At 39.6% G+C, this 16,013-nt stretch overlaps 2 protein-coding genes and 1 long non-coding RNA gene across 3 annotated transcripts; all 3 read left to right on the top strand.

The window, feature by feature from the left end:
- The first annotated feature begins 6,516 nt into the window (after window positions 1-6,516).
- Window positions 6,517-9,289, top strand: LOC136266453 (uncharacterized). Its single transcript, XR_010706132.1, has 3 exons — window positions 6,517-7,189; window positions 8,473-8,544; window positions 9,059-9,289. It is a non-coding gene; the product is annotated as an uncharacterized lncRNA (long non-coding RNA).
- A 2,442-nt stretch (window positions 9,290-11,731) lies between these two features.
- On the top strand, window positions 11,732-12,670 carry LOC136267709 (uncharacterized). Its single transcript, XM_066062857.1, has 3 exons — window positions 11,732-11,824; window positions 11,875-12,003; window positions 12,402-12,670. Exons 2-3 carry the CDS (start codon window positions 11,952-11,954, stop codon window positions 12,668-12,670), a joined length of 321 nt encoding a protein of 106 aa, XP_065918929.1. The 5' UTR covers window positions 11,732-11,824; window positions 11,875-11,951.
- Window positions 12,671-12,705: 35 nt separating this feature from the next.
- On the top strand, window positions 12,706-15,230 carry LOC136266262 (protein NLRC5-like). Its single transcript, XM_066061273.1, has 2 exons — window positions 12,706-12,776; window positions 12,832-15,230. Exon 2 carries the CDS (start codon window positions 12,978-12,980, stop codon window positions 15,084-15,086), a length of 2,109 nt encoding a protein of 702 aa, XP_065917345.1. The 5' UTR covers window positions 12,706-12,776; window positions 12,832-12,977; the 3' UTR covers window positions 15,087-15,230.
- The last annotated feature ends 783 nt before the right edge of the window (window positions 15,231-16,013 follow it).

Genomic DNA, 16,013 nt, shown 5'->3' with positions numbered 1-16,013 from the left:
GTTGCACGGCACTTATCGATTGGACACCTTCCAATTGTTTAGCACCATGAGAGAAAAAGTGGTTTGGCCACGTGAGACATAGAACTATATAAACATGACGGGCTGGCAGGACTGTAACTTGTGTGTGTAAACATGACAGGAAGGTAACTGAGGGGGTTGAAGTCCTTCCACTATTGTTTAACAGGAAGCATGGGACACAGTCTTTGCACTTTTCAAGATCAAGATACTCTAACAGAGCAGTCAAGATACTCTAATAGAGCAGTCAAGATCAAGATACTCTAACAGAGCAGCAGTCACTGATACACTAATAACAAGAGTCAACTGTATAAATAATCACTTCCTGCCCACCTCAGTCTCAACTAGGTGATGGGAAACAAGAAATACAATAATGATAGCCGGCCATCATTATATTACTTGTTTACTGTCATGCCTGCATCAATAATTAGGTATGCACCAAATATTAATTACCTTACTTGACTGGTTAATAGCTGCCCCCGGATAGTAGCCACTCCACAGCCTAGAATTATTGTCATAAGAGCTGCGGCTTGTATCTAAACATACTGTTGCAAGTGTTGACTAGAAACATTTGAAGCAGAAACCAGGAAAAGGAGTTATTTTAAGCCAGGAAATAGCATTTTTGAGAGACGTTAAAATGATTGACAGATGATTAAACAAGGTCAGCCAATAGTGAGTCCGTATAAATGTCGTGGGCTGCTGCCACAAAAGCCCATAGTACCCACCTTCACATAGTAACCACCTTCACATAGTAGCCACCTTCACATAGTAACCACCTTCACATAGTAACCACCTTCACATAGTACCCACCTTCACATAGTAACCACCTTCACATAGTACCCACCTTCACATAGTAGCCACCTTCACATAGTACCCACCTTCACATAGTAACCACCTTCACATAGTAACCACCATCACATAGTAACCACCTTCACATAGTACCCACCTTCACATAGTAGCCACCTTCACATAGTAACCACCATCACATAGTAACCACCTTCACATAGTACCCACCTTCACATAGTAGCCACCTTCACATAGTACCCACCTTCACATAGTACCCACCTTCACATAGTAACCACCTTCACATAGTAACCACCATCACATAGTAACCACCTTCACATAGTACCCACCTTCACATAGTAGCCACCTTCACATAGTAACCACCTTCACATAGTAGCCACCTTCACATAGTACCCACCTTCACATAGTAACCACCTTCACATAGTAGCCACCTTCACATAGTAACCACCATCACATAGTAACCACCTTCACATAGTACCCACCTTCACATAGTAACCACCTTCACATAGTACCCACCTTCACATAGTAGCCACCTTCACATAGTACCCACCTTCACATAGTAACCACCTTCACATAGTAACCACCATCACATAGTAACCACCTTCACATAGTACCCACCTTCACATAGTAACCACCTTCACATAGTAGCCACCTTCACATAGTAACCACCTTCACATAGTAACCACCTTCAAATAGTACCCACCTTCACATAGTAACCACCTTCAAATAGTAACCACCTTCACATAGTAGCCACCTTCACATAGTACCCACCTTCACATAGCGACCACCTTCACATAGCGACCACCTTCACATAGCGACCACCTTCACATAGTGACCACCTTTACATAGCGACCACCTTCACATAGCGACCACCTTCACATAGTGACCACCTTTACATAGTGACCACCTTCACATAGTGACCACAAGGTTTTGCTTGCTGAAAGTTATAGTAGTGGCTATTAACCGGTCAAATATGGTATTTGATTATAGATAACGTGAATGTGCTATTATGGTAGAAGAAGGGACCATATTTAGGGTAAATACATTGGTTGTGTACATTAGACAGAAGGGTGGAAGTGCCTCCACTCTAGTTCAACAGGGTACGTGGGTGTGCAGTCCTGGCAGCCTTCAAGATTGAGATACTCTAATAGAGCAGTCAGAGACTGAAATAACGAGTCAAGTATATTAATAAATGTACTACTCGCACCAATTTTTGTTCCATTGGGTGAAAGGAGACAAGCAATATAATAATGATGGCTAAATAGCGAGACAGTTAGCTATAAACACTTTACCTGTATTAGTCTTCACTAAATTTTAACTATCAATGTACTGAACCTCAGCCTGCAATTATCATAACAACGTCTGTGTTAGTTAAAGGGCTCTAGTTTGCTAGAAGGAAGCAAAGATACACACAATGGAGATCTTGCATAGAGGCCAGTCACTTTGTTTCCTTTTTGGATGGCTACTGAACTGACTATAAATTGAATAAATTTCCGTCCTCCATTTTCATGTGAGAGTCTCTCCAGTACGTAGGCAATGAGGTACATCTTTGTAAAGGAGAAGCCATATAGCTAGCTATACAATTTGTTATCACGTGGTATTCCACTTTATTAGACACACATTTGTCAAATTAAACTCTCGCCAAATACAACTTATTAAGCAAACGGCAAATATTCTGCTTGCCAAAATTTCTGCTTATATGGTATATCAACAGTGATGAATAGTTTCAGTCTATTATGGTGAGTAGTTTTGGTGATGGACACAGTAGGAAGAGTAAAGAAATCAATTTGTACAGTGACTAGTATACTGAGAATATCCCAGTTATGACATTAGTCTACAGAGTTTGGATTTATGTTCACCGCAAGTCTTCTTCAGTAAGATCACATGATCCATTTTTTACCAGCTCACATGACACATTTGTTATCAAGAAAATGGCAGAGACGGCTGTGAAATTTTCTTACAGAATTTAGCATGATACACTTTGTTTGTGAAGAACACTAACAGAAGTATCATTTGTAATATATAAAGCACTGCCTTATAAGGCTCTGCAATGCACCTGTATTTAATCATACCGAGGTATTATTAACAAAGCCACAATACTGTGTACTGAGGCCCTATACTAAACTGTGATACTGAAATATTGAAGAGACCGAATATATCATAGTGGTTAATAGCAAAATACAAGGAATTAGATGTTGTGGCTTTAGCCGAGTACAAATGTTGTTGCTTTGCCACTTACTAAATCCATTACTAATCAATATTTGTTGTACAGTATCCATTTAAGGGCAATACCTATATTTAGTCATACCGAGGTACCATTTTCACAATATACCAAATAAGGGTTTTTGCTCAAGATACGGAAATGCACAGTAGGGATATAACACTTAAATTTTTTCGTGTACTTGTTTGTTAACTTTTTTTGTAAATAATTTTATTATGATTGGTGAACCCATGCATACCGCATCTGAAATGGTGCTGCGTGTCCCAGCCCCTTATTGTCTGAAAAGTGAACTATCCATTATGCTTCGTTGGCAGCTATGTTCAACCCATTGCAGGGCCAGAGCCCAGAGATTTTGAGTGGTCCGGCCAGACATGGACTGCAATGAAGGTCATAGTCATGCACACTACTCAGTTTTTATTGATCTAATATGATCTGTAAATCAGAGATTATCTGTTTTGGTGTGTTACTTAACTGCATGTGCTATAAGTACACACAGCATGTTAAGTTAGAGGGGTCAGGGGGCATGCCCCCAGGGAAACTTTTGAAAATAGATGCTCTGAAATGGTATCTGGAGGCTATTATACATGCAAAGTCTCTTCTTTTCGTTAACATCAATGGTAATTTTGTGCTACATTACCAATTAATTGAGTTTCATATCTGACTATTATAGATAGTAGCTAATTTTATTTTCATGATGTATACAAAAATTTCTCAACATGAAAGTTTAGTTTTAGATTGTAACTGCATGACATGACATGAATGATCAATTAGCTCAATGCAGTGTGCCATGCAGATGACTCACTGGGTAATTTTAAGACAGTTAACACAGATGTAATGGCTTAGACTGTAAGCTATATTCTATACTGAATGCTTTATTAGAGTATCACAGTGACTGTTCTATTAGAGTATATTTTGATGACTGCTATCTCGATCTTTTCACTAAAATCAAGTCGGCCAATGCCGGACCATAGGCTCTGGCCCATTGCACAGCATTTCAAATCAAGAACTGTTCGCAAAGCACTGCTGCAATCAAAAATATCCACTAGGAAAAATACGGATGATTTCTGTTTCGAAGAGAAGCCATCACGTGCTACCGCCAAATCAACACGCAGCAAAGATGAATGGACACAAAGGAGGACACTGGTAAGTCCGTGAAGAATGCATTGTACATGCTGCGACATGCCAAAAGGCACTTCTCGGGATGAAGCGACGTCGAACAGTGAAAAAATCAAGCCCGTAGGCTTAGCTATTATCGAGTTACGCTTGTCTGAAGGCATCGGTCAGTTACTCAGTCAGTCAGTAGAAAATTCCATTGAATAAAATAAATTTTAAAATTCCGTAACAACTTGTTGAAAGTGTTTCAGGTCGATCTGAAAGCTTGTTTGGGTTTAGTTTTACCTAACCAATACTGCCTCATCGTCGTCTGGGAAAATTGAGGCTGGTTTTTGGGTGATGTTATTTTGTGGGCCACGCCTACTCCCTACCATACAGTACTATCGTACTGTATGATTACACAGATAAAACTTGCCACCAAAAATCACCTCTTAAACATAGTCACCATCTGGCACCTAAGTTAACCTACAGGTAAGATCAGTGTCTTTTCTATCAGTTAAACAAATGCTGTGAACTTCCTGTTCACTATATTTAGCTTTACCAATTTTGCAAGTTTTTGTATCTCAGCTAAAAAGTGGTGAAGCTCTGGCCTCAGGGGTCTGTGATCTGAAAAAATTCAGTATGAGATTAGGTTTCAGAGCAAAAAAATTATTATTATTAAAAACAGTTAGATCACGAGATGTTTAGTTTCTGGGAATGTATGAAAATTATTTTACGATAAGAGTTTAAATGTCACATTCTATAGATGCCATATGAGTCAGTGAGTCACAGCGCTGTCCTTAAGCAGCACTGTGACTCACTCCTTTGATAACATTAACATGATTGTAACTACATGCATGTTTTGTGTGTGTGTGTGTTTGTGTGTGTGTGTGTGTGTGTGTGTGTGTGTGTGTGTGTGTGTGTGTGTGTGTGTGTGTGTTGTTTACCTTGGTTGTCTTTGTATCAGTTATACCTTGCTTTGTTTAGTTTTGTGTGTACTATCAATGTATTGTAATGTGTCCCTCTGGGCAAGGAAGAACGGCTGTAGCCGATTGCTCGCAGGTTAAATATATAAATCAAATCAAATATGAAAGTGACAGGTCCTTCATGAGCAGGGGCGTAGGGAGGGGGGTTCCGGGGGGTTCAGGAACCCCCCCTGTAAAATTTAGACTTCTGCAAGCAGGATCCTGACACCATTTAGTGTGGCAGGACAAAATGAGTGAGCAATATAGTGTAATGACACAGCACAACAATTGATAAAACTTACATTCATCTCTCAGGGAAGGATTTACAGAGGTAACATGAGCCCTCTTCAAAACTTGTTAAAAAGATCGATATACTCTAATAGAGCAGTCAGGTATATAATAGATCAGTCAGGTATACTCTAATAGAACATGCATGTAAATATCCATGTCCATATGAAGTTTTCAGACATTCCAACATTAAATGCAAAACTTAGCATGACCTTATACTGCTATAGCTTTGGTGTGCAGTGTTTAAAGATATAGAGCTCCAGTAATTTATCACTTGTGTTATGCAAAATGAATCCATGCTATGCATGCATATTTGTATAGTTATATCCCATCCAAGAACAGCTTATAGCTGTAAAAAAAGTGCGCATCCAAGTAAAGCAGAGTTAACTGCGACAAAAAGTAATGATATCATAATGCGGCCATGTGCGAGGTGTGCAAGTTGTAAAATTAATATTAGCTAATCAGATAATACAATGTTATTGTTAAAGTGTTAATGAGAACTATGTGATGCTGCTAGTTTTTAAGTGTGTGAGCATCTTCATAAATGCCACATAGATTTAATTCTCAATAAAGCAATGTGTATAGATTCTCTGATAGTAATAAATAGTTTGAGTTTGGCCGCCTTTCCTTTGTTCGTAGCATTGCTGTATACAGGAAAGGCGGCCAAACTCAAACTATTTATTACTATCAGAGAATCTATACACATTGCTTTATTGAGAATTAAATTTATGTGGCATTTATGAAGATGCTCACACACTTAAAAACTAGCAGCATCACATAGTTCTCATTAACACTTTAACAATAACATTGTATTATCTGATTAGCTAATATTAATTTTACAACTTGCACACCTCGCACATGGCCGCATTATGATATCATTACTTTTTGTCGCAGTTAACTCTGCTTTACTTGGACGCGCACTTTTTTTACAGCTATAAGCTGTTTTTGGATGGGATTTCAATACTTTTTGTTAGAATAAGCAATGTACTGTTGATAACAGTAGGTGAGTTTCCATGGTTTTGACAGAAACCCCAGATTACAGTGACAGAATATTAAAATATAACTGTAATTTTAGTGGCCAGGGCCGCCAACATTGGGGGTAACTGGGGTATTTTGCCCCCTACCACAGCCCGAAAGGGGCCACTTGAATACCTGTTTAAAGAAAGATCGATATACTCTAATAGAGCAGTCAGGATCTAGACCCTTCCTTGCCCCTGGGCCCCTCTTTAACTCTTTTCCCTGGGCCCTCTAATTTCTCAGGACGGCCCTGTTAGTGGCATGCAACTGCAGTCAACTAACACCCATTTTAACTATTAAACCCTTAACAACGCTTTGCCTTTCATCTTGTACTGCATTGAAACGATCAAAATACTCTATTAGAGCAGTCACAAAACAGCTGTAACACAGCAATCAATATTTAGCATAGTTACAACTTTTGCTTAGCATCGGATTGTATAGTTTAAATTACTAGCTACTTACAGACTTTACAATATAAAAATATGGCACTTGTAGAAATGTGACTGTTCTATTAGAGTATCTCGATCTACTTCAAGCATTGACTAATTCAAGTGAAGAAGCTACGCCCCTGCCAAGAGATCTTGTGAAATGAAATGAGAATAGTAAAGAAAAGGCAAGTATGTACAGAGACAATAGAGGGGCGCGTAATTATGTCCTGTTGTAAATAAACGTCTTTAAAATTTATATTACTACTAAATAAATGCACCAGAATAGGTTTGTGTGGCTGTTGTCTCCAAGGTTGTCTCATTACTTGTCTTTTCGTGTTGAAGGGATTTAGTCGCAATTGGTGAGTTTAACTATACATGTATTTGTGTTGTAAAACTTAATTGTAAAAAGGCGATTAGCACATATCATGATAAACATGTATTTGTCACAGTAGAGTCTCTCACGAAGTCACGATTATTACGAGACATTGGACCAGGGTAAAAATTTACTGCTATATTTAGAGGTTGTAGCGTTTGTATATCTTAGTATCTTAATAAATAATCCCCCATGATCACTAATCACTAATAGTACAGTGAAAACTGGTCATTATTCAGGCCGTAGGGACAAAATTTTCTGACCTTGCCTTTTAAAGAGGTGGCTGCATTATGCGGCCTTAAAAAAAGGTAAGAAGCATGCTGTTCTAACTGGCTATAGATATGGATTTAGTGTATGATAGCATATGAGACAGTGAGTGCTGGTAGCAAGGGGGCAGCCAATCTGTTAGAGCACCAAAAGCACTGCTTCAGACATAGGCAGTTGACTGTCAGCCCCAAGTGTAAAAAGTTTCACTATTGGTCCTTATAAGCTCCTGATGAAGTCATTATCCATAAGATATATTTTTCAGAGTATCCATTTCAGTTCTACAATATAGTAGCCAAGCATAAGATGAACATAACACAGCATTCCAGTAGTTTAGTGGTGACCACAACACTGCCTGAGTTAAACCGTGGTGATATTTGAGACTACCAGAAGCCCTGGAATGTCTTCAACACATGAAATACCAAATATCTAATGCCTGGCTTTCATCCACAGTGGACCTGTCTTGGTGGCCACTTGTACAGAAGGGAAACAGCTGCCACACAGTCTTGCGAGCGAAACAGCTAGTTGCCACACCCCTTAATTATCAATTTGTAAAATCTTTAGCAAAATTGTGTGTGCGAGCAAGTGCGATGTGGCAGTGCCGTGTATATGGTTGCTGCCTAGCAGTGACACATCACGAGTATTGAAGTCACAATGCATTACTGCATCATCCATCTAAATACAATCTCTGAATGTGTCATTTTGTGTAGAGAGCAATCTTCCTGACCTGCAGGTTTCAGTGTATATTGTTAACCATTAATATTGTTCACAATATTGTGAACTATATTTACAGTGAAACCTCACTTAGTGGCCACCTCTTTAATAAGACCACCTCATTATATTGGCCACCTCTAGTAGGTCCCAAATATAGCTAAGCATCACTTATGACCTCATTAATAAGGCCACCTTGTTATTCAGGCCAAATTTTTTGGTCCCACAGCCTGCCATATTAATGAGGTTTCATTGTACTTGTGTGAATTTTTATTTTTCGTAACTTTTCTTCAGGTTTACTGATGGGCACTATGAAGCATTGTTGACTGATACGTGTGTAATGTGGTGACTTGAAATTCTAAAACAGTACGTAGCATGTCTTGTATGTACATGTAATGTGTTGTAATGTGTCCACACATCCACACATCTTAGAAATAAATATAATTGTATTCTCTATAAATAGTCAGTTCCATTGTGCCACTGGGTCATAAGTTGGTTGAGTATGGATCATCCAGGGTACTTGAGTCACATTTTGTTCTGGCCAAGTGGATCTCATCCACTGACAGAATATACAGGATCAGATCACGTGTATAAATTACGGTGGAACTTGTTTATTGCCACCTTCACTCATTCAGCGGGTAACAGTGTATAAATTCTCAATTGGAATTGGCTTTTTAAGAGTGGTTGTCTTTCTATACTAGTGGCCATTAAGACAGGTTGTACTGATAGAGTGTACATACTAGAGATGCAACAATATCCTCCACTTAGTGTCGTTTGATAGTGATGCAATGGAGACTATGTATTATTGCATTTAAATACTATACTATTATATTGCAACTCTAGCACGTATTTATAACAGGAATGTTTGTTAACCGTGTAGACATGCTGGAGCCACACCCACTCATCTGGATTCTACAAATGAAGTCATACCAACTTGTTGTCATCATACTTACTCGTTACTCCCATTGTGTTTGGATGAATATACATGCCGTCATGTGAGACTTGCTACCATGGCGGGCCACTGGAAAACATTTGCATAGCAGTTATATTACAGTCATTATTGTACAATTCTTACATTATTGTTGTGAAAAGTGTTTGGTATTCATGTGTCTCCTCTGTATGTTGTAATTACATGTGTAATTTTGTGTGGGGGTGCTATAAAATGCAATAATGCATGGTGACAATTGTATTAGGCAATTTTGCACACTTCCTTTTAAGCTAGCTAAATGTGCTAATTACTCACAGCTTGTGTCAACAACTGGTAACCCCAGTTGTACTCTTGTGTCATTCTTTAAGCCGTGCCCTTAGAGGACAAATTATGTGGGGGCGACTAATTTCAAAACGAAGGATGGTATGCAACACCATAGATTATATCTATGGACTATAATCTATGGCAGCACACTTCTTGGTGGCTATATGTACTGATTAACTACATAGAGCGCCAGTTCATCAATACCCAGTGACTGCAGTTGTGCTCTGCGTCATTCTTTAAATTCCGAGTAAAATTCTTAGAGAGCAAATGACATGGGGGCGACTAAATTCAAATTTCAAACCAGCCATTCTCGAAAACAAATGTTTCAATCTGAACGAAACTTTTAGAACAGTTTAAAGACACATTGCCCTACATGCCAAGCGAGTATTGCGGAAAACAACAATCTGGGATTTGTATTTGGCCTCTAGGTCGACTGAGGACGACTGAAACTTCGTTTGGTGCTGAAATCACGACTGTAGGGTAATCATGTATGGTGAAATCGATGATGTGAATCTTGAGGTGATTGAGTGAATACTGAAGCAATAACAGGGCGATCAATGTTCGGAATGCACAAAGGAACGCAAGGCATACACCTGCGGTTGCGTCTAACCGCATGCGATAAAATAAAAAAAAATGAAACTTCACCTTTGATGTCGGCAACCTCGATCACGAAACAATCGGCATGGATTTGCTTCACTGCTTGTGTGGTAGTTACTAGTGACACGATGAGTTCAACTCCAGAGTTTCAGAGGGATAGCGTAAGTGACGGGTGGATTACAGGAAGGCCGAATTTGACAACGTTCGTTCTTGTAAAATCCTCACGTAGTGGTCGCGTCATTTATTGTCTGCGGCGCGCGTTTCTGCTTTACTGGCCGCGCTTGTCATTTGTATCAGTGGATTCATGGCTCCTATACCACAGTGAGATATAATCATCACTTACAGATTACTATATATATGTGTCTCTATGTGTTATGCTGTCTGTTTCTACTAGGTGACTTTATCTAGTACTACCTTCATCCCAGGGGCACTTAATGCATCATAATTAATGTAAAGCTTCTTCAAAACAAAAGGCCTTTAGGTCATTTGTGATTCCTATTCTGGATTATGCAAGTACTGTGTGGAATCCACACACTCATAAAAACACCATTGCCCTTGAACGAGTACAAAACCGTGGTTCTCGCTGGATTTGTGGCAGCAGATTTTGTCCTAGGACCTATAAATGGTCGAAATCATCTGAGGAATGCTGTACAGAGCTATCATGGCCATCTCTTTCCACCCGACGTAAACATCTGTCATTGACAATTATCTATGATATTCTTCACCATCATATATCTCTAAAGTTTAGCAATTACTTCACTTTTTCTTCTGCTGCCTCTACCAGATCACACTCATTGTCTATTCTATGCAAGCAGTCCTCCATAAACTCTTACCGTTACTCCTTTTTTGTGAACAGTGTTTTTTGGTGGAACTCCATCCCATTTGACATTCTGTCAACTAAACGCCGCACTACTTTTAGGCGAATGTTATACAATTTTTGTTTCTGATTAAGTCATGTATGTTTTTAATGTAGGCCTTTATTTCAATGTACTGTTGTAATGTATCCTTAGTTGTTTGGTTTTGTATTGTATTGTTTTTGTAGGTGGTACTCATATAGGCATATTTGCCTTTTGTATTCACCTTACCTTTTGGTTAAACTAATAAAAATAAAATTAAATAAATAATGTACTTTTTGCATAAAATATAGCAACTTGCTCAGTTTTGATTTATTAAAATATTGAAAGTCTCTCAGCGGCTGGGGGCTGTGCCCCCAGACCCCTGCTTCTAGTAACTCAATGCTGGTGCTGGAACCCCCCTTCAAAAAATCCTGGCTACGCCCCTGATGAGGCTGCTAGGTGTAGCACAGAGTTATTAAGATTTCAGATGTCAGAATAAGCTGAGATTTCAACAAGATTTCAAAGATGATTTAATGGACCCCTCTACTCTGACACTCTTAACATGCCATACATAGGTTTTATTAATGATTCCACATCACTACTATCACAATCATAGATGATACGGAGAATATATACTATCAGTACTGTTAGTTTACGTCACTCACATCATGATGCACGTGATGTTGTTAGGTCCTTCAACAAGTGTGTCGCAATCTTTCTATTACTTGTAAACTGACTGACAATTCTGATAAGCACATTTCATACGCGCCTTCTGCCAAAACCAATGACAGGCCAGGACCGATTTCTAGTTCAGGAGTGGTCGCCATAGGAAATCAATTTAGCCTGCCTAATTATAAATCCTGACTAAAAATAAGAGAAGATTTCTAAATCTCGGAGATCGTGTGGGTGCCCTCCCCCGCTCGAGTGATCAATACTAAAGTACATCGCAAAATATTAGCTGGTGAGTGATTATCATTTTGTGAAATGTACAACTTGTTATGTGTTGTTTAGCAACTGCTAATTGTGAGCCACGCCCTCCGGAAACCAATCACAGCTTAGCTGTAATCTTTAACACGACGTACGGATCTATGGACCAGAGTGACCAAAAGGGACTAGAACAGTTCAGAACAGCAGAATATGGTACGTGTAGTGTTACTCTCTAGAATTCCTATGGATATAATTACATGAAAATAACAAGGAGAAAACACCCTGACCACCTGGTAGACTCCTGTAAGCGTTCGAGCGTAAATCGGATGGCTGCAGGTTCGAGGCTACCTAGGTCCAGTCATGGATTTTTTCTCCTTTCTCCAACTTTTCAAACACACCTTAAGTAGTTAAAGTCTAAGTAGCTAAAGTCTTTGAGCAGGCTGTAGGACCAGGTGTCCTACAGACCTTCAGCACTTGTGCTGTAAAGCATTAATAAATAGTAAACCTGTCATACACTGTGTCTTTGTTCAATCAAAGGGTGGGCGGTGCCAGTATACGGTGTTTCAGGCTTCCGTATATCTTTCGTGTTAAATTTTTTGTTTCCTATACAGCTACCAGTACTCCACAACTGAAGGACCTCCACAATCACATCACTCCACACTACGCTGCACGTTGGAGAGTGATAGGAACACTACTGGGTATACCCAGTGGAACTCTTGACATCATAAAATATGATAATCGTGATAAGGCTAGGCCTTGTTGTGATGCTGTGTTGGATGAGTGGCTTGAAGTAGACCCCTCTGCTAGTTGGAATAAGCTACTAAGTGTCATCCAGTCACCTGCTGTGTCCAGTGATCAAGCTGCTGAGAAAGGTGACTGACTATTGTAGTAGTAACAAGCTAGTTAGTGTATTGTTATAGTTGTGACTGGTGAAGATGTAGCTAGCAAGGTGCAGCCTGTCTATCATGACAAGTTAACTGTCAAAGGTACAGTATTATAGTGTATTCCATGATATACCTTCAGTTGCTGTCTGTCCTGTAGGAGCTGAGGCAGTCTCCTTGTTGTCTAATAGGGTGGCCACAACTAACACACAAGCACGGTTCAGGGTTGACAAGGATACATGGCCACCAGGTCAGCCCCACAGCTTTACACCATTATTGCTGGTCCATCATGAAGGACAACAAAGGATGGACCAAGCTGTTGAAGTTGCTAAACTAGTCCACAAAGGTGATGTCACTTCACTAGCTACTGAACAGTTAGTCTACACTAAGCTAGATGACCATGCTCCACATGTTAGCAAAGTGACCAAAGAGGTGACAAAGATTTTAGCCCCCCTAGAAGAACAGAAAGAACCACAATTTATTATGATCGAGGGTGCACCAGGCATTGGCAAGTCTGTATTGTTACGTGAAATAGCTTACAGGTGGGGTAAACAACAATTGTTACAAACATTTACACTGTTAGTATTAGTCTGTCTACGTGACCCCATTGTTCAACAAGCTACATCAATCAGTGACCTTCTTCTGTCATTCTGCAAGGGAGACAGGAGAGCTAAAGAAATTGCAGCTGCATGTAGTGATTACCTGTTTGAAAATGGTGGAAAATGTCTGCTTTTCCTTTTCGATGGCTTTGATGAATTCCCTGAACATCTACGAGAAAACAGCTTAATTGGTGAGATTATAAATCGTAACATTCTACCTCTCTGTGGATTAGTGGTGTCATCTCGTCCACATGCCTCAGTGTCCCTCCGAAAACAAGCATCCATCAAAGTACACATTTTGGGTTTCACGAAGGAAGACCGATCTCACTACATTGAACAGTCTTTAAAGGGACAACCACAAAGTATTGAAAAGCTTACCCGCTACTTGAAAGATCATCTCACCATCAGCAGCCTCTGTTTAGTGCCATTTAACATAGCAATCTTGCTTTTCCTGTATGAAATGGGTATTCCCCTTCCCAGCAATTCTTCTACTATATACCATCACTTCATCTGTCTCACAATCTGTCGACATCTTGCCAAATCTGGTCGTCCACTCCAAAATAACATCAAGCAGTTAGCTGACCTGCCAGAGCCATACAGTAAAATAGTTAAACAACTTTCCAAGTTAGCATTACAAGCACTCAATAACAACCAACTAGTTTTTACCTATGAAGAGATCGAGGCTGCATGTCCAGACGTCATAGCTACCCCTGAGGCTATTAATGGGTTTGGCTTGCTACAGGCTGTACAACATTTCGGCCTAACAGGAGAAACAACGACATTTAACTTCCTCCATTTAACTATACAGGAATACCTAGCGGCTAACTATATTATAACTGACCTTCGACCAGACGAAGAGTTTCGTCTTCTTCGCGAGCAATTCTGGAGCGATCTTCACGCGAACATGTTCTTCATTTATATCACACTCAGCAAGGGACAACGATCTTCCTTCAAGAAATTCCTTTCTGGTGAAGACGACAACATCGCCATTTCCAGTGAATTCCTTCGTGAACAATTAAAATGTTTCAGACTGTTCCGCTGTTTCCATGGCGCGCGAGACTATCGAATGTGTAAATCCATCGAAGAGGCAGAAATCTTCAATGAGAAAGAAATCAGTCTTAGCCTCACTAGACTATCAGCTACTGATCTCGAGTGTGTGTCACTCTTCCTCACCTCCTCTTCCCACAAGCAGTGGGTGAGGCTCAACTTGACCAGCTGCTATATCCAAGATCGCGGCCTTCACATTTTGCACAAACACCTAATTAACAATGACGTCACCATTACCAACTTGTGGTTGTGGAATAATGGCCTCACCAACTCATCCTCCTCCTTCGTCAGTGACATTGTCCTCAGCTGCAAAGTAGAAGTGTTGGTGATTAGTAGTAACCACACAATTGGGGAGAGTGAAGAGCTCTACACCATGTTGACCCATCCCTCCTCTATGCTAACAAAACTGCACATGGACTATACCTCATTATCCTCCATTGCAGTAAGAACACTATTCACTGCAGCGAAGGATACTAACAAGTTGAAGTGGCTCGACATTAGACACAACACCATTACTGATGATGTGGCTAATGACATTACATTACTAACCACCAACAAGTCACTAGTGAAGCTGTGGATGAGTGGCAACCCCATTAGTGGGGAAGCCATGACAAGAAGTTTACAAGCCCTGAGGGGCAATAATACGATACAAGAGCTATATGTTCCCAGTTACCCTCCAGCAATTAAGGACAAGATTAGATCAATAGAACAAGAAATCAACACAAAGAGAAGAAGTAAAGGAATACAAGAGGAGCTAACAGTTTACTAGTAACACTTTTAGTAGTTCAGTTTAGTTTATGTTGTTGTACTATTTTACAACTATTATCCCGCCACACATGTGTTGTTATTTTATTGTAAAAGTTGATAAGAATTGTTTTATTTAACACCAAACCAAGTTGATTGTCATTTCAAACATTTCCTAAAATGATGATGGCGGGTGGTTATTATTCATTATGGCTGAAAACCTTGAGCAAGACACCAACGAACTCACTAATACAATAATGAAAATTTTGCAGAAATTTACAAATCCATGAGGTGGAAATAGCCATAATGAAAATTTTGTGTCACTTCCATTAAAGGATGTGGGCAGAAATGGGAATGTGTGGACTTGTTAGAATAATTATGTTAACCACCTCAACCAGACTAGCTTCCCTCATGACAGTTGCTCAGAGATGGAGTAGAGCAGAGCGGAGCCAGATGCTGCAGTTTAGCAACACTACACCAACTCCAGCCATAGCTAAACTGGTCAGTTAGCTACACAGCTTGGAGATCAGCCATTTTAATACTTACAAGAACCACTAAATGTACTGGCTCCTGTGATGTACGGATATTAAGGGTATACAAGAAAAATACAAATTTGAATTTTTATGCAAAAAGGACTCAGTTGTGTAGTTCTCTGGATATTTAACATTACAGTGAAAACCTAAAATTTACAAAAAAAATGTTTTGTCAGCTCACAAAGTGTTTTAGCAGTTAATTCTCAGAAAAAGTCAGCAATTTGACAACAAAGCCAGAGCTGCAATATTTTTTTTCCCGGAAAGTAAACATTTCCTCACAACAGTGCTCAGTCTCCATCTCTGAGTTTACACTACACAATTTATCACTCACTTTATGGCTGCTCCAGCTGCAGGTTAACAACAACACCAACCAACAACATATGATAATAGCCTACCTAATACACTAACTAGCTAACAGG

Source organism: Dysidea avara, chromosome 9, assembly GCF_963678975.1.
Source record: "Dysidea avara chromosome 9, odDysAvar1.4, whole genome shotgun sequence".
In the NCBI taxonomy this organism is placed as follows: Eukaryota; Metazoa; Porifera; class Demospongiae; order Dictyoceratida; family Dysideidae; genus Dysidea; species Dysidea avara.
This window is presented reverse-complemented; position numbering and strand designations above follow the sequence as displayed.

What these genes read in the sequence shown, in the direction of transcription:
- LOC136267709 (XM_066062857.1), top strand. Translation starts at nt 11,952, where the DNA reads ATGGACCAGAGTGACCAAAAGGGACTAGAACAGTTCAGAACAGCAGAA. An exon ending in GTTCAGAACAGCAGAATATG is followed by an intron (nt 12,004 to 12,401) that starts GTACGTGTAGTG and finishes TTTCCTATACAG; the next exon opens with CTACCAGTACTCCACAACTG.
- LOC136266262 (XM_066061273.1), top strand. Translation starts at nt 12,978, where the DNA reads ATGGACCAAGCTGTTGAAGTTGCTAAACTAGTCCACAAAGGTGATGTC.